This window comes from Dasypus novemcinctus, chromosome 3 (assembly GCF_030445035.2).
Source record: "Dasypus novemcinctus isolate mDasNov1 chromosome 3, mDasNov1.1.hap2, whole genome shotgun sequence".
Classification (NCBI taxonomy): Eukaryota; Metazoa; Chordata; class Mammalia; order Cingulata; family Dasypodidae; genus Dasypus; species Dasypus novemcinctus.
The window spans coordinates 14,807,059-14,833,767 of record NC_080675.1 but is presented as its reverse complement, the minus strand read 5'-3'; the positions used below and the strand labels follow the sequence as shown (position 1 = coordinate 14,833,767).

The following is a 26,709-nucleotide window of genomic DNA, read 5'->3' as shown; positions in this document are numbered from 1 at the left end:
TTCAGCAGCCGCTGCCCATCAGCTGGAGGTCACCAGGGAGATACAGCCTATTTGCCATCCCAGGTCAACTCCAACCTTCTGATTTTATGCAAGAGGCCACAGAACCTAGAGGGAGGAAGTGAGTTGCCAACAAAATCAGACTTCGGTCTCCTGAGTGCCAGCTCCGTGCCATTTCCTTTATATCACACTCCTTCTTCCAATAAATACCACATTTCCATGTCACTACTGTCTTGGAAACCCTAACGTCTCCCTTTACCTCCACATGGTGATTTCTCCCTCAGAATCAAAATTACCAAGAATGTTGTGTCACGGTAGAAAACATGATGCTGTCTTAGGTCATGTTAATAGGAGCAGAGTATCTAGATTGTGGAAGGTGATGGTCATGTGCCTTTCTGTGTGGCTCAGGGCACACCTGGGTTATTGCTTCCTTGTTTGGGGCTCCACATTTCAGAGATAGAAATGCAGAGAATATTTGGCATATCGAGAAGGAGAAAAACAATGTGAGGGGCTCAAAACCATTCTCTAAGTTATGATTACTTGATTTTTAATATATGTTTTTTGTTGGGGAAATTGTGAGCTTACAAAATAATCATGCATAATGTACAGAATTCCCATACATCACCTCTCCACCAGCACCTTGGATTGTTGTGAAACATTTGTTATAGATTATGAAAGAACATCATCAGACTATTACCACTATGGTCCATAGCTTACATTTGGTATATTTTTCGACACACCCCCTATTATTAACGCTATATATTAGTATTGTACGTTTGTTATAGCTCATGAGAGAACACTCTCACATTTGTACTGTTAACCTAGTCCATCTTGCACCACATGGGTCACTGTGTCATATAGTCCCATGCCTTGTGCAATCTATATGATTAATTGATTTTTTTTTATCCCCCCCTCCCCGCCTTGTGGCTTTTTGCGTGCTGTCTGCTCCCTGTCCATTCACTATACATTCTTCTGTGTCTGTATTTATTTATTTTATTCGCCCCCCGCCACCTTGCGGCTTTTTGCGTGCTGTCTGCTCTGTGTTCATTCGCTGTGCGTTCTTCTGTGTCTGTATTTATTTTATTTCCCCTCCCCCCTTGCAGCTTGCTTGCTGTCTGCTCTCTGTGTCCATTCGCTGTGGGCTCTTCTGTGTTCTTGCCTGTCTCCCTTCTTTTTGTCGCATCACCTTGCTGAGTCTGCTCTCCGCGGTGTCTGCGGGCCGGGCGGCGCTCTGCAGCATGCAGGCGAGCCTGCCTTCACGAGGAGGCCCTGGGACATGAACCGAGGGCCTCCCGTAGTGCAGACAGGAGCACATCTGATTGAGCCACAGCTGCTTCCCTGATTAATTGATTTTTTGACCAGGGTGCCTAAACAATTCAATGGGGACACAATGGTCTTTTCAAGAAATGGTACTGGGACAACTGGATCTACACATGCAAAATGAAGTAGGACCCATACCTCACACCATATGAAAAAATTAGTTCAAAATGGAATAAGGATGTAAATGTGAAGACTAAAATTATAAACCTTTGAAAAAATTAAGTAATGATGTTCTAGATATGATGTGAAAAGCAGAACAACAAAAGAGAAAAATAGTTTGGACTTTATTAAAATAAAAACTTTTGTACTTCAAAGGACACCATCAAGGACCTCTGAGCCCTGCATTTTACTTTTGTAGTTACCACTTGTTAAGTGAACTGCTATATGCTGGGGGTCTTTTTTCCTTTCTTTCTCCCATTTTAACCAGTTTTAAGTATACAATTCAGTGGCATTAATTGTTTTTACAATGTAGTGCTACCATAACCACCTTCTATTACTAAAATTTCTCTTTACCCTTTTTTTTTTTAGGAGGTACCAGGGCATGAACCTGGGACCTCGTACATGGGAAACAAGTTTCCAACCACTGAGCTACACCTGCTCCCGTCTCTTTACCATTCAAGCAAAAACTCCCCAGTCCCCTCCCCCCTGCCCTTGGTAGTCTCTGATCTTTTTTCTGCCTGTGAATTTGCTAATTCTAGATATGTCATATAAGTGGACGCATACCATAAGGGTCCTTTTGTGTGTGGCTTATTTCACTAAGCATCTGTCTTTGGGGTTCATCCACGTTGTAGCACGTATCAGAACTCCACTCCTTTTTATGGCTGAGTAATATTCCTATGTGTGTGCACCGCATCTTGTTTATCTGTTCATCTGCCCATGGACACGTGGGTGGCTTCCACCTTTGGGCTATTGTGAATGACGCCGCTCTGAATACTGGTGCACAGGTGTCTCTTCCAGGCCCTGCTTTCAATTCTTGGGGGTATTGTGCTGGGTCCGTTAGTTACACTGTCCCGCGTAACCCTCTCTCAACCCGGGAGGTAGGTGGGATGGTCCTTCCTGTCCACAGGGGGTGATGCTGAGGCCCAGAGAGCTCACCTGCCCACCCGAAGCCCATCACACCTGGGCCTCCAAACAAGTGGGCCTCTCAGCCCCAGATCCCTGTAGCCCTACTGCATTCCTCCTCTGTGCATCAGGAGTCAGGAATTTCAGGCTCTCATCCCCTGTGGCGTCAGTGCTGCACCTTAGCCCCAGCCCTGTGGCTCCCAGAGCAGGGAAAGGGGCCCCAGCATCCTTCTCTGCCTTTTGCCTTGGTGACCACCTCGTGGCACCAGGCTTTCCCTACAGTCCCCCAAGGGCCTGATTCTTCAGCTGGCCAGGTGGGTCCCCAGGGCTGGACCCATCTCAATTACCTTCCAGCATGGGCACTCAGACTCCAGAACTGACTGAAACGCCCCAAGCAGCTGGAGCTGTCATGGAGAAATTGCACTGGCAGAAGGAATAGGCTCAGGTACTTGGAGACCACACATCATAACTCAGCTCTTTGTAGCCTATCATTTGCCATCTTCGCTTCTGTCCCTGCAAGAGTCGCGGCATGGCTGCTTCCCAGGGATGCCAGAGTCAGAGAAAACTCCTCTGCAGGTCTTTGGGCAGTCCTGGCCCTGCTCAAGAAGGGGTGTTGCTTCAGTAGGGAAGAAGGGGGCTCCAGGCCTCTGGCAGCTCAGGCTGCTACTGTGCCAGGCAGTTCAACGCTGGCTCTTCAGTTTTGCTCTTAATAATTCCAATGCTGATCTTCGTGCATGGAATGCCCTCTCTGAGCCTGCCTGTCTGTCTCATTTGCTCCCAACAGAAACCACCTTACTAGTTTTACTTACTCTCCACTCTACAGACTAGGAGACTGGAGGTCAGAGGGGTTAATAAAGTTTCCAGATACGCCAGTAAGTCAGTGCAGAGCCAAGATCCAAAATGGGCTTGTCTGATTACAAAGCAGACAGCTCTCCATTCTGCACACAGCTATGTCAGGAACATGGATTTGCTCATAGATTTACTTATGGCAGGTTTTAATCCTATAAGTAATGGACAGTTATTATAAAAAATTTAAACAAATCCCTTGCACTTTCCAGAAATAACTATGTTTAGTGAAGTCTGTCTCTTTCTGGAAATTATTTCTATGTATACTTATATTTATGTGTGTGTGTATTCCCACAGGGAATAACAAACCCTATTGAACGCCCTTTCTTTGCCAGCTACTGTAAGGATACATACACATGGAAATAAGAAGAAAAAACTTCTGAGAGCCTGAATAGTATGCTGTGAAAAGCACAGACTCCAGAGCAAGAAAGCTGGGGTTTGAGTCCCAGCGCTGCCGCTTACTGGCTGTGTGACGTCGGGCGAGTTGTTTAACCTCAGTGTCCTCTTTCTATGGGGACTGTCACCTCCCTGGTAGGGTCGGTGTGAGGATGCCTGAGTTCTCAGGAGGTGGGAGTGCTCAGAGTGGTCCTACACAGAGGTCTCTGCGCAGAGCAGGCACCTTATAAATGCAACAGGCAGGTGCTGCTCTGGCTGGAATTACCAGCACCCCAACCACCCCATCCTGGCCTCTCCCGTCCTCTGCATCCCAGGATGCCTTGTGCCGAGCCATCAGGCTGTCCTGGCACACTTCTCCCTGGAGCCATGTCTGCCCCTTGGACCCAGGAGTCCCCCCACCCCGGAGGGGGGTGCCCAAGGTGACCCCTTTCACCTTGGCAAAGCTCAGAGCTGGCGGCCTGCCGGAGGCCAGCCTCCCAGGTGGGGCGGTAACAGCCTTACCTGGTCCCCTCCACTCCACCCTCACCTGGAATTCCACCACAGCCTGCTCACCTGGCGGTGTGGGAATTCCTGAGCCAGGTGCTGACACAGGCAGCCCGGAGCCTGCGCTCTCTTGAGCTGAGAATTTTCCTTCCTGGCAGGCGACCCTCACCCAGGGACCCACAGCCCAAGCTGCTGGCCGCAGGGCTCTGACCCCTCCCCAGCCGCTCCTCTCCCTGCGGGGCTTGCCGGGTCCCTGGACACCCAGGCCAGAGAGCTCGCTCCTGAGAGCTGGTGAGAAACCCACCCCCAAGCCAGAATTCTGCGAGGGCCGCCCCCTGCAGCCGGGGCGTGCGTGCTCCTGCATCTCGGACCACACTGCCTCTGGGTGGGGGCGTCCTGGGCGGCCATGGACCACCACCCGTGGGACTTGAAGGCTGCCACGGCTGCCGATCAGAGCTCATTGCTCTATTCCCCATGTGGGGGAGGAAAACTGGTCTTGGAATGATTTCTCTTTCCAGTGGAGTAGTGCTGAAATTTGAGTCTCATTATTTTACACTAACAGAGCCATCAATGATCCAAGGTCCCTGAGGATGATTGCTGGAAGTTGGCTGGGGAGGGCCGGGACGTGGGTGTCAGGGTCACCGGCTCTGGCTCAGCCACTGTCCCTGGCGGTGGGGGCTGATCTGGGCTGGGCGATAACAGCCAGCACTGTGGTCAGCAGAGCCTAACATTTTGGCGATAAGAAATGGGCACCCAGAGACATTGAGAGGCCCAACAGTCAGCAAGGGTGCCAGGCCCGGGTTGTCCCCAGCCCGCCACCCTTTGTGGCCTTTCAGAGCAGGTGCCTGTGTTGTTTTGTTGGGTAGGAACCTGGGGCAAGACCCAGACTTCCTCAGCCTCAGCTGCTCCTCCTCTAACTTCTATGCTTTTCCCTGTGAAGGGAGGCAGCTGGCGACTTTGACCTTGTACAGATTCCTCTCTGGCCCTCAGAGCCTTAATTCAGCTGGTTCGCCTGGAGCTCTGCACACACTCATGGAGTGTGGACTGCAGTCACAATCAAATGTGCTAAGTCCTAAAATCAGCTCCGAAGGCTGGAGAAGTGTGAAAGGGACTGTTCCAGCTAGAGGGCTGAGAATAGAGAGACTGTAGCTAACACTATTGACTGAATTATGTGCTAGGCACTGGGCTAAGTGCCTGAGTTTTCACAATAACCCTAATAGGTAGGGGCGATTATTATATTTTTCACAGTAATTACACTAAAGTTCACATAGTCTGAATTCAAACCCAGGGCTTCTGATACAGGGGACAGGTTTCAAGTGAATGGCTCTTTTGGGATGGGGAGCACTTTATCACCATTCTTTTCTATAAAAGATTTAAAACATACAGAAAAGTTGAAAGAATTTTACAGAAAACACCCATATACCCATCTCTCACCCTTAACATTTTCAAAATTTGCTTTATCATTTATCTATCCATCAATCCATCTTATTTTGTTATGCATTTCAAAGAAAGTTGTAGATATTAGGATACTACCCATGACTGTGTTAGCCTGCATGTCCTTTACCAGAATTCAATATTTATTTGTGGCTCTTTTTCATTATTTTGGTATAAAATTTACCTATGATAGAATGCAAATGCATGTAACTGTACCATTTGAACTTGTTATGAATGAATTCATGTGTTGTGTACTTTTTGGCATCTTCTCTCACTGAGCAAGTTTGTGTGCTGCATCCGTGTGGTGGTGTGTTATCACTAGTTCCTTTCTTCCTATTGGTAACTAGTATTCCACTGTGTGGCTGATGACCTGTTTCCCTGCTGATAGACAGCTGGACTGGTCTTGGGCTAGTATGAATAGAGCTGCTGGAAATATTCATGTGTAGGTCTTTTTGTGGACATTCACATTCATTTTCTTGGCTATCTAGGAGTGGAAAAGCTGGGTCATAGGGTAGGTATATGTTTAGATAATAAAAAAACTGCCGTATCTGTTCCCAAAGTGGTTGCAGTGATTTACATTCCACCAACAATGCGTGAGAGTTCTGATTACTTCCTGTGTTGGGGTTCTCCGGGGAAACAGAACCGACAGGAGAGAGATATATATTATATTATAAATCCATATGTTTCTGTCTGTGTGTATATATATAATGTAAATATTATGAGATTTATTATAGGAATTGGCTTACACAACTGTGGGGACGGGCAAGTCTGAATTCGATAGGGCAGGCTGCAAGCTAGGAATTCTGATGAAGGTTTTCAATGAATTCTCCTGGAGAAGCTGGCTGGCTGAAGGAGAGATGGAAATTCTTCCTGCTGTCTGCTTGAAATCATCAGTTCTTCCTTCAAGGCCTTCAACTGATTGGATGAGACTCTCATGCCAAAGGCAATCGCCTCAGTTGATAGTAGATGTCATCAGCCATAGATGCAATCAATTTACTGATGATTTAAATCCATGAAATATCCTCACCATAACAACCAGCCCATGCTTGCTTGGCCAAACAATTGGACACCATAACCTAGCCAGGTTGACCCATGAACTTAACCATCACACTTCCCATCCTTGCCGACATGCGGTGGTGGCAGTCTTTTTAATTTTAGCCATTCTAATGGTTGTGTGGTAGTGATCTCACTGTGGTTTTAATTTGCATTTCCCTAATGACTAATAATTTCAAGCACATTTCCAGGTGCTTCTTGGCCATTTGTACATCTGCTTTTGTGGATTATCTGCTCAAATCTTTTGCTCATTTAAAAAATTGACTTGATCATCCTCTTTAGGTACATGTTTTGTGAACTTTTTCTCCCAGCCTGTGGCTTGCCTATTCATTTTCTTAACGATGTCTTTTAATGGGCAAGAGTTTTAAATTTTGATACAGTCACATTTCTTCTTTCATGGTTATTCTTTTGTATCCTGCCCAAGAAACCTTTGCCTCCCAGCTGGAGAGAATTTGGGGAGGAGAAAATAGAGCACAAGAAGGAGCCACAGGTGGATGGAGCAGCCTAAGAGCTCCGGGTATAGAAAGCGCAGGTTTTGTGTGGTAACGGCCGGTAGTCCACTGTGGGGGAGTCTGTGGGAGAAGTCAGCCAGGGCACCTTGGGTTCTTTAAGCAGTGGGGACCCACTGAAGAGCAGGGAATGGACATGGCCACAAGGGAGTGAGATGACGGGGGGCCTGGCGCAGAGTCCCACCTGGTCACCCTGAAAGCAGCAGCCTTGTGCCCCCAAGAAGTGGGTAGAACCCTCAGGGGCTGGGGGGGCAGGTGGATCTCCGCAGATCCTCACAGGCTCTCCGTGGGCCCAGAGGCCACCCAGCCCCCTCAAGGTCTTAATGGGTCCATTTCTTTTGCTGAAGAAGCTTGCAGGCTGGTCTGGGCCAATTGCTAGCCAGAGGCCTGGGCCCTTCCCTAGCCATGGATTTAAAGGCAGCCCCTGCGTGGCTCCCACCTCACTTGGAACAATCCAGAATGCTTTACCCGTGGATTTAGAGCCATCCCCAAGCCCCAGTGGCTCCAGGTTCCCCACAAAGGGACCTCAAGTCCCCAGGGTTGTGTCCTTGCACCCGTCTAACTCACCCCCTCCCACACTCACCCTCTTGGGGCTCCTCCTGGAAATGGCAAGGCACCCTTTCCAACTCTTCCCCCAGATACCTGCAGCCAGGTGTTTGCTCAAAAGTCACCTGACCTCCCCATTTGAGACTGCAACCTGCTCCTGCCCCTTCGTGGCCCTTCACTTTCCCCATCTAACATACTCTCCTTCACCCAGCGACCTGATCGCTACCTGTCTCCTCCCACTGGAACGTGAAAGCCACGAGAGGAAAGGTTGCACCCAGTACCCACCCCCTGGTCACCATGATTTGCCTCATTCTTGGATCCCCAGCACCCGGGAGAGGCCGGTGACCGGCACACAGCAGGTGCAGCAGAAGCAACGGTTAAATCGCACCTATCAGCGGGTATTGCTCGCTGCCTCCTGGGCTCTGCACGGTGATGCCCAGCTCACTGGGGGGGTTGGGAAGACTGTAGAGGTAACACGAAAGCACCTTCCCTAGAGCACGCGTTCGGCTTTCCTCCTGGGTCGGTGCAGTGAGGGGCGGCAGGCAGCCCAGGGCCCCGCGCCAGGGGACGGCCTCGAGTCTAGAGGAGGTGTGGTTTGCTCTGAGAATCTCTGCTTTGTCCCAGTGCCCAGCGTCCTACTCTGCACCTCCCAGCCTCCCTCCAGCTGGCCCTCTGCTGGACTAACTTCCCTGAGCCTGAAAACAAGAAGGACTTGTCAGCATGCCTTCCAGCTTCTAAAAAAAAAAAGAGAGAGAGAGAAAAAAGAAAACCAAGTTTGAGGACTCTCCAATGGCCCATTTGGATGGTGGGGGGACAGGAGAACCATGTTTAGGATCCCCGATGGCCTTTCGGCCACAGCTGAGGCTTCCTGGGCCCCGCTGCCAGTTGCCTTCTCTGGCAGCTGCTGCACACTCGCCCACCCTTGTGCAGAGGGGCTAGGCAAAGAGACTTCCAGACCCTGGCGGGTGAGCAGCACATCACAGCATGAGCGCACGAAGGCAGGGGCGGCTGGAGTATACATGACGTTTGCTTGTTAAGTGGGTTAGTGAGTGAATGAATGAACCGCTGGACAAATGAGTGAGTGCGCGGATGAGTGCAGGTGGCCTTGGTACACAGCAAGGGTGAGGGGCAGAGGCAGGCCTGGTTTCTGGACCCTGCTCTGCAGCGTGTCACGTTGAATGAGTCACTTAAGCTCAGTTTCCCTGTCTGTGAAGGAGAGCCGTTGGGTTTGATGGTTATGACAGTGTTTTCCAAAGTCTGTACTAAAAGATCTGCCCAAACCCACGGATCTGTGGTGCTGTGAGATTCAACGATGCACCAGCCTTGTGAACCGCGACCCTTCTTTATGGCCCGGTCCCTGCAAAATGCTGCTGCTCCCGGAGCACAACCCAGCTGGGCCCTATTTAATCCAGCACTTCCCAAACGCTCCGCCCCCACGGCCCCGCCATCCCCTTTGGGAAATCCTGTTCCCTCCACCTCCATCGCTCCCAGTGGATCCACTTCCCTGTGTCCTTTGACTCATTTCTCCACCCCCCCCCCCCCCACACACACACACCTCCCCGGCTCCTGGAGCTTCCTGCAGGCCAGCCCCGCTGACTGTCACCTGGCCAGCCTCACGGGGACACGGCAAAACAAGGGGCAGCAGCCACTTCTCACCGGCCTTGTAACTACCCTCCTTTGTCCAATGAAGGTCTTCATCCCTGCAGAAACTGTGAAAGACTTGGTTTCTGGGGCAGAATGCAAACAGATCGCAGGGCCCGCCCGACTCAGGGCGTCAAGTGCCCAGCTCCAAGAGCTCCAAGAGGATGTTCCTTCTTTCCTGGAGTCAAAACTAACCTGCCCAAAAGAAAGGGGGTAGGGGGAGCGGGCGTGGCTCAGTGGTTGAGCACCTGCTTTGCCTGTATGAGGTCCTGGGTTCAATTCCCAGTACCTTCTTTAAAAAAACCCCAAAAAACAGAAACACTTTCCTGCCGATTTGAGGGGGTGGGGGTGGTCTGGGGGCCGGGAACTGGTGGGAGTCTGGGCCACTCTAAACCAGGCAGACGCATTCACAGTAGGCAGTGCGCTCCCAGGCCCCCTCCCTCCCTGGGCTTTGCTGTTTCTTAGGCTGGGATCCGCCTCCTTCCCCCACTCCCTGACCCGCTGACAGATCCTCATCCTGGGGGGCTCGGGGGGCTCGGAGTGTCAGCCGGCAGGAGGCACACGAGAGCTGGCGGGGGGCTGGAAATACTCTGTATCCTCACTGTCCAGTAGAAAGATAATGCCTGCCCTACATGTCATTTTAAGTTTTCTTGTAGCCACGTTTAAAAAAGGTATAAAGAAACAAGTGAAATTCATTGTAATATGCTTTAATCAACCAGTATTTCCAAAAATTATCATTTAGCCATGGAATCAATTTAACGTATTACTAACATATTTCATATATTTTTTCATACCAAGCCTTAGAAAGGCTGTATCTTACACTTAAGGCACATCTCAACTCAGTTTCGTCACACTTTGTTATTTAGCTGGTGGCTGCAGCATTGGGCAACTCAGGTCTCTATCTTGATCTGGGTTGTGGTTACACGGATACAGACATGTAAAACTGTGTTCAGCTGCACTCTGAAGATATGTGCATTTCACTGTGTGTAAGTTATACATCAGTTTTTAAAACGTTTAAATGCTCTTCCCGACTCAGCCCAAATGCCACCACCCTGAACCCGCCCTGGCTTGGAATTAGCTAATTGCATGGCACTGTGCGGTGCCAGTGTGCCAGTAAATCCCTCCTGCTTGCACTCTACTGGTGGTTTCGGGGTGTGCCTCACCTGTTTTATCTGAAGTGCCTCAAGGCAATGACCTAGGTTTGCTTATTTTTTCACTCCCCAAAGAACCATTGGCCGTGTAGATGCTCAGTAAAAAACGTGCTGAATTGAATCCCCATTTGCTACTGACCCCGCTCCAGGCTGGCCGCAGGCTGGGCTCATCGTTTGCTTCTCTTCTCTCAGTCCTGTTCCAGATGTTGGCAAAGGAGAGGAAGAGGGCGACGATGGCAAGGGCCTTTGTCCTCTGGCCACCCGCAAGAACTGCCTTCCTGGCCGGGGCCTCAGCGTCCTGGAGAAGCTGGTCAAGACGTGCCCGGTGTGGCTGCAGCTGGGTCTGGGCCGGGCGGAAGCAGCCCGGATCCTGCGCCGGGAGGCGGCTGGGGTGAGTGGGGGTCTGTCCCCGTAAGGGGCGTGAGGCCCGCGCGGGTGCCCTGGGAGCGGCTGCCATCTGCGCAGCTGCTGCTTTGCCCTCCCTTCGCAGGCTTTCCGGCCTCAGGGTGGGGGTGAGGGGAGGGCTGGTCTCTGCTTTGGAGCAGGTGTTCCCGTGGCGGGCTTTGTGGCCAGCATGGGCTGCGCGGGCATTTGGATGCGTGAGGGGCAGGACTGGCCCGGCCGAGAGTCCCTGCACTGGCCTGCTCTGACTTTGGGAGCTCAGCAAGGCCATCTGGGGACTGGAGAGTCCCAGAGCCAGAGGGACCTGACAAGGCGTTTTACACCCTTATACGTGAAAACAAGGCGGTATGCAATGGAGTCAAAAGTTTTTTGGGGAGTCGGTTTTGTGAGTTGAGCAAGTGGCTTGGGTCTTCTGGGCCTCCCTTTTCTTATTTTGAAGTAGGGGCCGTGACAGTGCTCACTTTTCCCAGCGGTGTTGTACAGGTTACACAAGAGTACACACATGCATACACACGTATGTGCGTGAGCGTGTGATGAAATAGTGCTGCTTTCTGCCCCTTTTGCATTTTCTCTTACACCCTACTTCCTTTTAAAAAAAACATTTAACTTTTTAATTTATGAAAGTGACATACATTTGTAGTCTTTGTAAAAAAAAAAAAAAGCAGCTGGACAGAAACGAATAAGCAAAAAGTAAGGTCTCTTATCAAGGTCTTTTCCACCTGCTCTAACCTAACCCACTCCTCATTTTTGCTACGAGTTTGGAGTGTGTCTTTCTAGTCCTTTTCTGTGCAGCTACACAGTGAGCATTTACTAAGTGCTAACTAGTGACAGGCCCTCTCCTAAGTTCTTCATGTGAATTAGCCCAGTTTATCCTCGCAGCGGACCTGGGCAGTAGGTATTATCGTGACGCACAATTTGCAGCCGAGGAAACTGAGGTACAAAGAAACTGAGTGCTGCACCCCCAAAGGGACATGGCAAGTAAGTGGCAGAGGCCGACTGAGCCCAGGCGCTCTGGCTGGGTCCTGTGCCAGCCCGTACCCGATTCCTTGCTGTTTGACACATGGACTCGTACCTCTCAGCTGTTGTGCAGTTTGCTCTCCTCACCTTGGCTACGTCGTGCAGTGCTTCTCTGTCCCCCAGGGATAGTCCCAGCTCATAAATGCATGGGGCTCAGCTGGTTAGTGGATTCCTTCCCCGTGGACTAGGTGAAATCCACCAAGCCGGCTGTTGTACTGAAATTGGGTTTCCTGGAATTTATGGCCCCAGCAGCCCTGCCAGGGGGCGGGTGGCCGTGGAGGCCTGAAGGCCGCGTAGTGTCCCACCGGGGCCCAGGTGAGGCCTGCTGGCCAGGGCGGGGCCTCCTGGGAGAGCTAGCCCTTCCTTCCAATTCCAGCCCTCGGTAGTTCTGAGAATTTGTGACCCAGCCTTGCTTACAGCCCCTCCCCCTGGCACAACACGCACGCACACATTCACAAACATCCGCACACACAGCCCACTCCTGAGGCTGCCCATCCACACCCCACCCCAGGCCACCCACCCCCACAGGCACGGCAGCCCCTGCAGCGGTAGCCTCTGGGAAGAACAGCCACTTCTGTGACCGCCCTAATGGCACAATAGAAAAGTTTCCTGAGCAACTGGAAAGTAGTCCTAAAATAAGCAAAGTGGAAAAGCAGACATCTCTGGATTGTCCGAGCCAAAAACGGACGGTAAAAACAAAACCATGTGTGTAGCTAGCTTTGGATTTTTATGTATTTATTGGAGGGTAGCAGCGGCTGCATCGTTCTCTTCCTAAGCACATTCTGTGCCAGCTGGTACTGAAATCGGTGGCTTTCCAGCAACCCATGCTGGCTGAAGGCAGACAGGGAGGGGATGCCAAGGCCAGCTGGTCAACCCCCTAGGTCGAGTTAATTGGGGGCTGGGACAGAGCCCAGGGCCACTTGATGCTAGAAGAATGTCTTCTAGAAGGAAGGAGTCGTGGGATCCTCCAGCCCCTCTCCCACTCTACAGGCTGGGAAGTGACTTCCTGAAGGCCCCCAGCAAACCAGCTAGGACAGGGACCATGGGGCCTGACTCACAGCTGCTGGCCCTCACCATTATGCCACTGTTGGTTGTAAGCAAGGGGACCCAGCTCTTCAAAGGTGAGAGGGCCCTCCCAGTGCACATGGTTGTACAGGAGGGGGAAGAGGATCCTGCTTGCTGAGAGTCCCTGTTTCCAGCACTTTGGGGGAGTTAACAGAAGTGGGCGAAAGAGAGACCGGCAGGAATGGGCTGACTCAGATCACAGCTCAGCGGGGCACCAGGTGATACTTCTTCCCATAGAAGAGAGAGGTAGTTAGGACGTTGGGACACAACCGGGTTTCTTGGTGGCCTGGCTAAGCAGGAAAGGCTTTCAGGAGATGGTGGCCAGTGGAGTCTTGCCCATGGCCCTGACGGTGAGCTGCTGTCCTTTGTAATAACTCCAGGAAACCCAAGGGGAGGATCCTGGAGTGCACAGAGAAGGCTCCGATGCCTGCACTCGGCCCCCTCTGTTCCCTCACTTCTCACCCTGGGCTCATCCTCACTCGGGGTGGAAGTGTGGACTACTCTTCAGGATGCCTTTCCTTGCCCAGGATGCCCCATGTCCCGCCATGTTGCCTTTCTCCTTCACGGAAATGCTGCCTCTGTGCCCTAGGGCTATCTGCTCTTTGTCCTCAGGGCCAGGAAGCAGGTAGAAGGGGCACTGGTGAAGGAAAGTGCTTACCACGTAGCAGGCACTCTACTGAAGCCACCCATCAATTCTGTCAACAATTCTTTGAGCCACTGTCACCTGGCAATGCTTTCAGCTTCAAGAAACAACAAACCTGGCCTCTGGTAGCTTCAACCACAAGGATACTATTCTTTACCTAATGAGACATCTAGAGGTTAGTGTCCAGGGCTAGTTGGCAGGTTAGTGATGTCATCAAGGACCCCAGGTTCTTTTCATCTTTCTGTTCCCCTATCTTCAGAGTGTTGGCTTTTGGGTCTCAGGTTTGCCTCCTCATGACTACAAGATGGTACCTGTAGCTCCAGACATCTCATCCATTTAATTGCAGCAAGTCATGGGCATAAGGCTCTCTTCTCCTAGGCTCTGTCTTCTCTGGGAAGAAATATTTTTCCAGCTGCCTTTTCTTGGCTGTCTCTAACTATGAGGGAGGCTGAGAATGGAGTGAATGGCAAAGGGGAGCAATAGAGCCATGAGTGGCTTTGACCAAACGATGCAGCTCCTGAGACAGGGCACATTGCCCCTCAGGTCAAGTAAGAAAGGGCGGGGACATTCGTTCTTGCAGAGCTAACTCATTGTTATTGTCACGGGCAAAAATTATAATGCCATTCAGCAGAAGCCCCGAGAAGTCACACGCTGGCTCCAGATGACCCCAAGACCTGAGGCTCTGGTCCTTCTTTGAATGTCCATCCTCTTTCCCTGGCTCTTTACCAATCCTCTTCCCATGCCCTTTTCTCATCTGTAAAGTGGGTATAATATACTGAGCTGAAGGGAAGGAGTTGTCCTGAGGTGCTAGGGCCTGGCATAGAGTAAGTGTTCAATTAACACTTGGTGGGTCGGCTGGGTCAGAGGCCACTGGTTTTGCATTCTTATCCTGGCTCTGCCACTAAGAAGCAGTGTGCCCTCAGCAAGTCTTTACATCTCTGGGTCTTGGTTTCTTTCGATGAAGGGACTGGACCACATCTTAGGTTTCAAACTCCACCACCAAACTCTGTAGGCTCCTCTGTAGTACCTCAAAGAAGGGAGAGAGGATGGGGATACCCAGAACACAAGGCCCCTGTGTCCATATCGTTGGGATCCTTTACTTGTATCTCTTTTATATATTAGGATTTTGCACAAAAAGTTGTTTGAAGATGGATTCCACTGCTAAAAATCACAAAACAACTTGCAAATTACCAGACTAGGTCATTTCCCTTTCCTGAGTGTGTCAAACATGCCGAGGCAGTTAGGGAAGAGAAGGCCTTGTGAGTTTAAAGGCCCTGTGCAAAACGACAAAAACCCCAAAATTCAGTGGCTTAAACCAATCACAGTTTTATTGTGGGGCCACTTTTTGGGCTGGGCTCAGCTGAGCGGCTCTTGTGCCAGGGTCTCCCCTGGGGTCAGCCTGGCAGCTGCAGTCATCCAGCAGCTTGGCTGGAGCTGGGTGGTCTCAGATGACCTTGCTCACACGTCTGACTGTTGGTGCCGGCTACTGGCTGGTCTACGTGGCTCCTTCACGTGGCAGCCAAGACCCAGAAGCCTGGGCACGGAAGCTGACATGCCTCTAGAGGCCTAAACTTAGAACTCCCACAGTCAGTGTCACTTCTGCTCAATTCTTCTGGTTAAAGCAAGCCCCAGGCCACCCCTGGAGAGTGGAGAAATAACTTCCCCCTCTCAATGGTAGGAGCTGCAAAGAATTTGTGGCCATTTTTAAATCTAACATAGAAGCCTATGGGCTTCGAGTCCTTTTTCCCTATCTTTTCATTTAGTCCAGATGTGAGCAGGAAAGGATGCATAATAATCTCATTAATAATTATCACTTATGATTAAAATGAGATGTGTTAAAATCTTCGGACATGATTAAGTGTTGCAGTCTATCATTATTAGTATTCTCATTTATTCAGTGCATACTCTGTGCTAGACTTTTTCTTTTTTTTTTATCCCCCCCCCCTTGTGGTTTTTTGCGTGCTGTCTGTTCTCTGTGTCCAGTCGCTGTACATTCTTCTGTGTCTGTATTTATTTTATTTCCCCTCCCCACTTGCGGCTTGCTTGCTCTCTGCTCTCTGTGTTCATTTGCTGCAGGCTTTTCTGCGTTCTCGCTTACCTCCCTTCTTTCTGTTGCGTCACCTTGCTGAGTCGGCTCACCGTGGCGTCTGCAGGCCTGGCGGTGCTCTGCAGCATGCGGGCGAGCCTGCCTTCACAAGGAGGCCCCGGTACAGGACGGGAACAGAGGGCCTCCCGTATGGTAGACGGGAGCTCACCTGATTGAGCCACAGCCGCTTCCCTGTGCTAGACTTTTATATATATGCTCAGCAATTTTCACAGAAACCCTGAGTGATGGGTATTATTATTCTCATGTTCAGATGAGGAAATTGAGATCCGGGGAGGTAAAAGTAACTTGCCCATGGACCCACAGAACTGAGATTCATGTTCCACTGCATCTCCAAATAACTGGCCCCAAGGGGCAGAAAGAGAGTAAAGAGGGGCTTAGAGAATGCATAGAGAAATGGCTGTGGGTGACCCATCCAGCTCTTTAGCCTCCTGTGCTACAATCATGGTGGGCAAGACCTCTGTAGTAGTTTGCTAAAGGCTGCCAAGCAATATGCCAGAAATGGATTGGCTTTTACAGTGGGAATTTATTAGGTTAAAAGCTTTATTAGTCAGCCAAAGGGGTGCTGACGCAAAATACCAGAAATTGGTTGGTTTTTATAAAGAATGTTTATTTGGGGTAGGAGCTTACAGGTACCAGGCTATAAAGCATAAGTTACTTTCCTCACCAAAGTCTATTTTCACATGTTGGAGCAAGATGGCAGCTGATGTCTGCGAGGGTTCAAGCTTCCTGGGTTCCTCTGGGCTCAGCTTCTCTGTTTTCTTCACAAGGTCAGCTGTAGACTACCAGGCGAATGGCTCTGTCTCTTTCCCTGGGGCTCCAGCCTAAGACTTCAGCGTCCAGCTCCACCATCAAAACTCCAACAGTTAGAACTCTCAACTCTGTCCTTCGCCATGCCTTTTATCTGTGAGCCCCCACCCACCCAGGGGCGGGCACTCAACACCCTAATGACGTGGCCCAATCAAAGCCCTAACCATAACTTAATCATGCCCAGCTACAGATCAGATTACAAACATAATCCAATATCTATTTTTGGAATTCATAACTATGTCAAACTGCTACAAAAGCTTATAGTTCTGAGGCCATGAAAGTATCCAAACGAAGGCATCATCAGATGTTTTCTCTTCCCGAGCTGCAGCTGTGGGTGGTCAGGCACATGGCCATGGCCATGGCCATCCATGTCTCACCTCTCCTCTGGGCCTCCTTCCCTTCAGCTTTAGGCTGCTCCAGCTGTGGCTTTTCTCTCTCCCACGTGTGTTGATTTCAACTTCTGGAGGCTTCTCTGTCTCTGCAGCCTTTTTTTCTGAATCTGTGGCTTTTTATTTCTCTGTTTATAAAAGACATGAGTAAGAGGATTGAGACCCACCCTGGGTCGTGCAATCTTATCAGAGGCACTCAGCTGAAGTAATTTAATCAAAGGGTCTCATCTGCAATAGGTTTACACACACGGGAATGGACTAGCTTGCTTTAAGAACAGGATTTTCTGGGGCCCACAAAAGCATCAGGCTGCCACAACTTCAATGACCAATAATCATTGATCTGGTTAGGGTCAGGGGAGGGGTTTGCAAACAGCTCACCAAGATGGTCTTCTGCCTGGTGTTGAGTTTAGCTGAACTCCTAAGCACTGGACCATAATCTAGAATGTTCCTATGGTTGGCTACAAAGTTCTTGAGGTGCCTTCTGTGGATGCCTTCTAGAAGGGGCCCAGTGACTAGCTGAGCAGCTAAATTCCCATCTCATTCCAGTGGTCGGTGGCCAAGCAGACCACTGACATGAGTTCTGCCCAAGTGGGCATCTGTCCGTGCCGCCCTCGCCCACTGCCGTCTGGGCAGGAAGGGTCAGAGGACCCCTCCAGCCAGGCCAATCATGGACCTCCCTCCCTGCCCACCTCCACTGGCCCTACCTCCTCCCTCTCGCAGGCCAGCACCTTATTGTGGTTTTCTGATAACCAGCCCCTTGACTTGGCCACTTGAGAGCTTTACGGCTGTGTCAAAAGGGTTGGTTAGATAACACAGGGCAGGATGGTGAGAGGCTAGCCACTTGGTGGTGACCCCCGGGTCCAGTTCTGCTCCTGCACATCCTGTTCTTGTGCGCTCAGGCTTATTGAGCTGCTCAGGGCCCTGGTGTCTTCAACCACTAAGGGCCATCGTGAGAACTGAGTGGTCTACACAGAAGGAACTGGCTCAGATCGCAAACCCAAGTCCCTGTTTGAACTGCTGGCTCCTAACCATGGGCTGATCCACTCTCTCTGTTGTTGTTTTTTGTTGTCGTTGTTGCCTTGCACTTGACTTCTCTTGCCCTGGATTTGGGAACTTTGTCTCCCCAACTCCTGCCTCAAGGAAATCCCTTCTGATTCTTTTTCACATTTAATACATGTGAGTCCCCAGTTCTGGATGGAGTCTGAGACTGGGAGACTGAAGAACAAAAACCAGGCACGATGAACCTTGAAAATACGATGCAAAGTGAAATAAGCCAGCTGGGTCGGGGGGAGGGGCAGTGGGGAGTTATTGCTTAATGGATGCAGAGTTTCTGTTTAGGGTGATAAAAAAACATTTGGGTAATGGATGGTGGTGACAGCAGCACAGCCTTGTGAATGTAATTAATGCTGCTGCATTGTACACTAACATGATCAAAATGGCACATTTCATATTATACATGCATTACCACGCCTACAAGCCAACCGTGGGGTGGACTGAGTGGAGAATTAATTCTTAGGCTCATCTGCAGAGACTAATTCATCCTGTCAGGGGCTTTTCTGGGCCATTTCTCAGTTCTTCTAAGACTGAGAGGCAGGGCTTTGGGTTAATTTTTTGTTTGTTTCTTCTGGGTGATGGTAGATGTCCTTATCCCCTCTTCCAGGTCAGAGCACAGAGGCTCAGTGAAGCCACATAATGCCTCAAGGCTGTGGCGCTGATCGTTGGGGGAAAGGAGGGGGTTGTGCAGGCCCTTCGGGAGTCCAGAAAGCAATACGTGTCGTTATCTCCCGGTTGGAGAAGCTCCTGGCCCAGGGCTCCCATCTTCCTTCTCTCTGCGGAACAGGTGGGGTGATATCTGAGTAGAGTGGAGAAGTCCAGAAGCATTCATATACTGGAAATGAGAGAGCTGAGTAGAGTACAGGGTGGCAGGGAGGGAGGGCCCAGTTGAGGATGGCAGCCAGAGTGTGTAGTGTCTGCACCCAAGGGAGAGCTTCGAGGGGGTCAAAAAGGTAAGGTGACTCCCAGTGGGCAAGAGAAACATGTTGTAGCGAGACCCTGGACCTGCGTAGGTCTTGCTCTCCCTTTCTTTGACAAAAAGTCCACCCTCATTACAGGCAGGGTTCTTCTATTTTGGAAACAGTTGTTGGTGGCAGTTGCACTCATAGGTCATGGCCCACTGCTTAAAACACACTGCCCCTTCTGTGCCACCGCCCACAGGCCGCTCTGCTACATGCACGGGCTCCGACCGGGGACCTGGGCAGGTGTTCTCCCACGTGCTCCGCTCTCCCTGCAGGGCCAGACGCCCCCGGTGTGCTGCCAGGTCAGGAGGGCACCGGCCTCGGCTCGTGCCTGGCTCAGGGTCGAGGGTCAGAGTTTGCTTTGCCGTCCCAGCAGCACCCTGACACCCCAGGGCTCACTCCTCACGCACGCCGTCTCACGCTCACTCACACGCACTCTCACACAGACACGCTTGCAGCTCTCGTTGCCCTGGGCCTGGTGGGCAAGGACTGAGCTGACCTTGGCCCTCAGAAGGACGAGCAAAGTGGCCTCTTTCTTTGGAGAGACATCATGTTCTTGGGGGCTGTATTAGTCAGCCAAAGGGGTGCTGATGCAAAATACCAGAAACTGGTGGGTTTTTATAAAGGGTATTTATTTGGAGTAGGAGCTTACAGATACCAGACCAGAAAGCATAAGTTACTTCCCTCACCAAAGTCTATTTCCACATGTTGGCACAAGATGGCTGCTGACGTCTGCCAGGGTTCAGGCTTCCTGGGCCCCTCCCTTCCCAGGTCTTCTTCTCTCTGGGCTTAGGGCTCCTTTCTTCCCAGGGTTCCAGCTTCAGCATCAAACTCCAACATTAAGAACCCTTAACTCTCTCCTTGGCCATGCCTTTTATCTATAAGTCCCCACCCACCAAAGGGTGGAGACTCAACTACTGGCACAAGAGGCTTACATAATTACTTAATCAAGGAAACTTATGAATCCAATATAATCTAATATGCCCAGAGGGAAAGATCGGTTTGTAAACATGATCCGATATTTCTTTTCGGAATTCATCAGTAATATCAAACTGCTACAGGGGCATTTCAGGTTCAGGTTATGAGTCAGTTCAATGCTGCTGCAGCTCAAAGGAGGGCGAGGCTGTGGCAGGAGCCAAGGGACTGCCTCTGAGCGGAGGGCAAGGGCATGTAGAAGCATCTAGAAGTGAGTCAGGCTCCTGCTTGGTCCCCTCAGTGTGGTCCGGGCACCTTCCGGGCTGGGGAACTTGTCCTCCCGCCTTCCTCCTCTGTCTTCTCCAGTTCCTGTGCTCTTTCCACCCGGCCCTGCCTTAGGAGAGGGGTCTAGCAAACTCAGGTCCAACCAGGGTTAATGACTCTTCGATTCATTGTGTCGCTGCTCTGGAAGGAACCTGCGTTCATCTTCAGCTGAAGGGCCCACCCTCTGTGGGGCGGATGGAGGGGTAGGTGAGTGTCCAGGATCTAGAGTCAAAGGGTCTGAGCTCAAATCCCAGCTCTGGCACTTACTAACCCTGGGGTCTTGGGCATTCCTTGCCTCTCTGCCTCAGTTTCCTCATTTGGAAAATGGGGATAAGACTAGTACCCCACACACACATAACACAGGTCTAATAGGAGAATTGAATGAGATCCTGGAATCCAGTGCACTGACGTTGGGCTTGGTGCCGGCTAGGGAGGCGATATGAGTTAGCTGCTGTTGGTTAATAGTAGCATATCGTTGTAATGTGTTATTAACAATGTTAATAGCAATGTCATTGACAATTACAATAAAGTAGCAATATTATAATAATAATGTGAGTAGTCAATAACAATGGCAGCAGAATTTGGAGCATCCCCAAAGGGGTGGCAGGACTGCGTGGTGGGGACAGGGAAGAAGCACCCCCCCAGGGCCCTGGAGCCTCTCATGCTTGGGGCCACATCCTCCCTGATGTGCCACTGGCCCTGCACCCCAGCATTCCCCCAACAACTTTGGCTAAATGCCAAACCAGACCTTTGGTCTGGTCTCTTCCAGATTCTAGCCTGGAGCAGGGGAAGGCTCAGGCCCCAGGGACGGGAGGGTTGGGGGGTCAGTGCATGGATAGGAAGGAGACACTGGTGCCCCCACCCCAGCCGAAGGACCAGCCGCAGCCTGGCTGTGGTGCCCCAGGAGGCCGGGGGTCCCCGGGAGGGGTGGTACCAGGCAGGAGTGGTGAGCCTAACTGGGCGGCCAAACTTAAAGGTCCATTTTAAGACAACAGAAGTTGCAGAAGGAAGCAGAGATTCTCTCCCCATAGGTGCCCAGGGGGGACCCTGCCCTGGAGGCGCTGTGGGTGTGACAGTGACCTCCCGTGTCACATCCCCTCTCCCTGGGACAGAAGAAGTAGAAGCGAAGGGTCTAAAGATCCGCCGGTTCTGGTTGAGCCTTGGATGAATTTGGGCTACTGGAGCACAGCTACATCCTCAGGGCCCTGAGGCATCATTTCCGGAGAAGAAGACCTCTCAGGCAGGAAGTGGGGTATGCAGGGAGGGCAGCCGGGCGTGGAGCTCTGCGGCAGGGGCACCAGCCTCCAGGCACCAGGCTCCCCCCTCCTCGTCCAGCTGGGGGTCCCGGCTGAGCGGAGCCTTCCAGAGTGTGCTCCGTGGCTCCAGCCCTTTACAGGTAGTAACGCGGCCCATCATCACGCCAACCCCAGGAGGTGGGTGACGCGGAGTGCCTCAGTTTCTTTATCTGTAAAATGGGTGTAATAACCCAACTCATGTCACGGGCTAATGAAAGGATGGAGCAAGCTGAGGCGTGTAAAATATTCAGAACATTTCCCACCACAGAGCTCTATATTAAGTATTATTTTCATTTCCACAGGCCAAAAATAAAGTGTGAATTGACTAACTTCTGTGATTGTTCCTAACAGGCCCCCCAGGGAGTATGTGCTGGGGTGTTAGTGGAAATTCAACCTGACTCCCCAGAGCTTCTCTAAGGGTGGCCCCCGGACCACCCACACTGGAATCAGCTGGCCCATCCGGGCCCCCACCTCCAGAGCCAGCACCTCGGGGGAGGGCACGGGAATCTGCATTTTATACACAGGCACACACGCACGCACACACACCAGGCTGGCTCTGTGTCTACAGATGCTCTTCAGGAAATACTGATTTAGTTGAATCGGTGGGCCCCTGGGAGATTGAGAGTCGAGAAACCTCGTGATGTGGTTTCGCTGACGTATTGCTCTTCCGGTGGAACCCCCAATTCTCCTGAGGGATGCCCGACCGTCCCATGGCTCCTTGTTTCCAGAACATTCTGCATGCCTCCCATCCTTGGCGTCCTTCTCGCCAGCGCTCGAGTCTTGCACGGAGTGACTGTTGCACCCCTCCTTCCATTTCAGATGTTCCTGGTCTGCCAGGACAGCAGCTGGAAGCACCTGGTGCTCTGTGTCCACTTCCCCTCCCTGACGGAGAGTGCGTCCGAGGTTCGCGAATACGCCATTAAAGAAGAAAAATCGGGTGAGTGCCCGCCTCTTCCCCGTTCTGCCTCGGGCCACACAGCACGTACCCACAGGCGCTCCAGCCAGAACCAGAGGCGTTTAAAAATGGAAGGGGGCGGGCGGCTGCCAGCCGCTGAAGCTATGTGACCAGGTGTGTCTGGAACTCGGCCTGTCCCTCAGAAGTCAGTTTGAGTGTCTGCTCACTATGCCATGGCTTGTTGGCTTTGCTTCGCCATTGGGCCCACGACGTGGCCTCTTGTTAGCTCAGCCCTAGGAGGCTGGAGACGAGGTCCAGGCCCCTGGCCGAGGCCAGCTCAGCACACACTCAAACCAGGATCTTGGCGAGTCTTTTGCCTCTTCGAGCCTCAGTTTCCCCATCTGTCAAATGGACATAAAAGTCCCTGTGCTGCCTCTATTGCAGGACGTTTGTGAGGGCTGAATAGAAAAGTTCTTTGAAAGATGATGGAGGAATAGGGTATGGTTTAGAGTGGACTTACTGATATTCTACTATGGAACTATTGTGATTAGTAATGGAAGAAATTGTAGCACTGATGTGGAGAAAGTGGCTACGGTAGCTGCTGAGGGTAGGAAGAGGGAAGAAGAGATAGGATGTGGGGGCTTTTTCAGGACTTGGAGTTGTCCTGGGTGGTACTGCAGGGACAGATGCTGGTCATTGTATGTCCTGCCATGGCCCACTGGGTGGACAGGAGAGTGTAAACTACAATGTAAGGCATTATCCATGTGGTGCAGCAGTGCTCCAAAATGTATTTACCAAATGCAATGAATGTGCCATGATGATGAGAGAGGTTGATGTGGGAGGAGTGGGGTGAAGGGGTGGGGGGTATATGGGGACCTCTTATATTTTTTTAATGTAACATTAAAAAAAAAAATAGAGAAAAAAAAACGCACAGAAAACCCCGAGGTGCACATAGGGCTGCCGGGAGCAGGTGTGGGCCCCTCGATGGATGGTGCTGTTGGATTTGGGCTTGGTCAATGAACCGGCTTCCTCCTCCTCTCTGCACACTAGACATTCAGATCCCAAAAGCCTGTTAGAAGAAGCTGTAGAATATTCCAAGCACCTGCTTGGATCCTCTTGTAAATGCACCCGGGCGGGGCCATCTTTTACCCTTGGACTGGCAGAGCGACAGCAGTTAAAGAAGAGTCACTGAATATTCTGGAGTGCTTATTCCTCAAGAAGCACATGTGGCAGGCACTGGGAAGATGCCAAGATGACTGAGACAGACGTCCTGGCCTCAAGGGTCTCCCACTCTAGTTGGAGGGTCGGGGACTCGGTAGGGCAGGAGAGTTGTACATCCACACTCGCTGTGCAGTGTGGCAGGTGTTACTGCAAAGGGACCCCTTGCTGAGGGCCACAGAGGCTGCAGATCATGGGGCTGGGGGCTTTGGGGGCTCAGGGAGGGTGTCAGAGAGGAGCTGGGTCCTGAAGGGTGAGTGCATTTGCTTGATTAAAAGATAATTTTCTAACCGCAGAAGCAGTCGAGAAAGTGAACCCAGAAGCAGGCTCCTTTTCTTCTAAGTAACAGGGGCCTTTCCATAGAGACCCAGCCTCACCCACAATGGGTAAAGCACAACCCATTCGTTCATTCTCTCCATTTCTTATCACATGCTGTCTCCATACCAGGTGCTGCCCTACTGCTGGGGATACAGCAGGGGTCGAAGCACTTTCCCTGCCTCTAGGTGCTTACTTCAAACAGAAAGAGGAGACGGTAAACAAGTGAAAATGTAGGGTGGAGAGTCATGCACGGAGAACACGTAAGCTGGGAACATTGGCCAGCTGCAGCAACAACAAACGCAGGATGGCTTAAACCCAGAAGCAGCTTCCTTCCCACTCACGCCCACGTTTCCTGGTTAAGGGGACAGGCTCAGTCAGGGTGATCGATGCTGACAGAGGCCCTGCCACCTTCAACAGGCGGCCTGCGGGGGCCTAGGGCCGCCGCCCACCCACCCGGCTGGAAGTGGGAAAGAACAGGGAGGCGGTTTGGGGGCGGGTCTCACTGCCAGGCCCCCGAGTGGGTGTGCCACCCGTGCTCGCGTCCCCTGGCTTGAACTCAGTCCCCACCTCACTCAACTGCAGGGGAGACTAGACACGTGGGCCCACCACAGGCCAGGCAGAAGCAGAAGCCCTGGATTTTGGGGAACTCCTCGGAGTCTGCTCACAGGGCTAGGGGGATAGGGAACGTGGGGGTTGGGGAGGATGGCTAATTGGTACAGCAAGCTCTCCTGACCTCCCCAGCCCACAGGGTCCGTGGGCAGGGAAGTGTAGGGACCTGGAGCCCAAGGGGGAGGAAAGCGTTATGGCTTTCCAGATGAAATAGGAGGCGCTCGGATGACGTCGGTAAGGGTGGAGTTGTTTGGGTGCCTGCTGCCCTCCAGGAACCAGGCTCCGGGCTGCACCGTCTCGGGGGGCAGCCCCCGAGTGAGAACCGGCCGTCACCCTGTCTGCTCAGGGACTGTGGGACCAGCCAGGGGTAGTCCAGCCCTTTACCGAGAGCAGCCAGGCCTCTGGGGACTCAGTTGCTCAGCTACGAGTTCCCTAAATAGTCCTTTAGAAACCCAAGCGTACTCTTCCATTTCAAAACCAGCCTTGGGAACGCTAGTGGAAAGAGGGGTGTAGGGATGTGCCGGGCATGTTGCATGTCACCCATGCTCCAGGAGTCGGGGAGCGTTGTCATGGGTGGGGTGATGGGAGAGTCTCCTTAGAGGACGTGGGAATTGCGCGAGACCAACGGAAGTCGGAGATCCTGTTTCCTTCCTTCAGAGGGATGCTTTTGCTCCTATCGTAATCCCTTCTAGGCCTTTCCAAACCAATCGCCCTCCAGCTGCCCTGGCCTATCAGAAGGGGACCAGGAAGCACTGGCCAGGCCTACCCCAGGATCCAGGACACCACACCAGGTTTCTTGTCTCATTTCTGATAGGAGCCCAATGGGCAAACCAGGGCAGCCTCCTTCCCTGGATCCACACTTTCCTCCCAGGGCCGTGGGAAGGAATCTCTCTTCCCGTTTTTTAAACTTTTGAAAATGGAATGCTCAACTCCACCAAAAACAGTGTCAAAACCAAAAACCCTTCGTGTAGTATAACTCTTCCCATTTTCATTCTTGCCCTTTCATCATTAATACCCGGTCGTCGTCAGATATATGTGTTTCATTTGCTCTTTCCTTATAATACCCTACTGCTCCCCTGACCCCAGACCCCTGAGGTTTGCCACCTGACAGCGTCAGGAAAGCGGCAAGTGCGTCTGTGCTGTACTGATCTGCGGCTCCACTGCTTTGTCCTCCCATCCTGTTTGGTACCGTCTTCCTTAGACCTCAGTCAAGCTCAGCCTGTGGGAGCCACACAGCCTGTGTTTGGATCCCAGCCCTGCCTTGTACTACTCATCTGACCTTGGGCAAGTGGCTTGACCTTGCTGGGCCTCTGTTTCCTTGTCTGTAACATGAGGATAATAACGGCGCCCCCCGCATAGAGGGCTGTGAGGAGCTAGTGTGGCCGAAGAGCGTAGAACGGTACCTGGAGCACAGTGAAGTGTTAGATACATGTCTGCTGCTGTCATTACTACTCCTACTGTTGCAATTAATCCTCCTACAGGAGTAAGCCAGAAGGAAGCCCAGACATGGGGTTGCAAGGGTCTGGATAGAGTCCGGCTGAGCCCATGGGGGGCCTGCCTCACAACCCACCTGGAGGAGGACAGAGAGTTTCTGGGTCCTCCCTGGCCGTGGTGGCTGCAGCAGGGGTGGCCTGAGGAGGAAGTGGGCAAGGGAAAGGCCCAGGGCCTGGGATTGGGGCCTCTTGTTGGGATTCCCCTCAGAGTCGAGGTGAGGGGAGGAGACACGGGGCTGCCCCGACAGAGGATGGTCCACCACTTCCGTGATCCAAGTCTGCTTTGAACAAGAAAGACTCGCTCGGGCCACTTCTGTGCTTCTGTGGGCTTGGATTTTCCTCTAGTTTCTTGTTTAAAGTTTCTCTGAAAACTCTGAATCAGCTAGCTTAGGCTAGTTATGCTGCTGTAAGGAACAACCCTGAATCTCCGTGGCTTGCCACGACAAAGACATATTTCTCACTCACATTATGGGCCAGGCTGAAAGGGCAGTGCCCATCCTGGGGCAGGGGGGATTGAGAAAGATGCAGAATTCCATGATGGCTCCAAAGGTTCTGCTCAGAGGGGGCAGGTGACCCCTCCCCTCACACTGGCCAAAGCAGGCGACACGGCCAGGCCTGCCCCACAGGATGGTGTTTTAGCTTCCTTGTTGCTAAAGCAAATCCCAGGCAGTGGTTAAACAATGGGGATTTGTTGGCTCATGGTTTTGAGGCTAGGAGAAGTCCAAATCAAGGCGTCATCAAGGCGATGCTTTCTTCGCA

At 51.7% G+C, this 26,709-nt stretch overlaps 1 protein-coding gene across 1 annotated transcript in view; it reads left to right on the top strand.

The window, feature by feature from the left end:
- RIN3 (Ras and Rab interactor 3) overlaps positions 1-26,709 on the top strand; it is a 126,563-nt gene that overhangs the window by 24,217 nt on the left and 75,637 nt on the right. The window contains exons 2-3 of the mRNA XM_058292401.2: positions 10,631-10,829; positions 22,237-22,354. Of these exons, the coding sequence (XP_058148384.1) occupies positions 10,631-10,829; positions 22,237-22,354 (317 nt within the window). The remainder of the gene's footprint in view (positions 1-10,630; positions 10,830-22,236; positions 22,355-26,709) is intronic.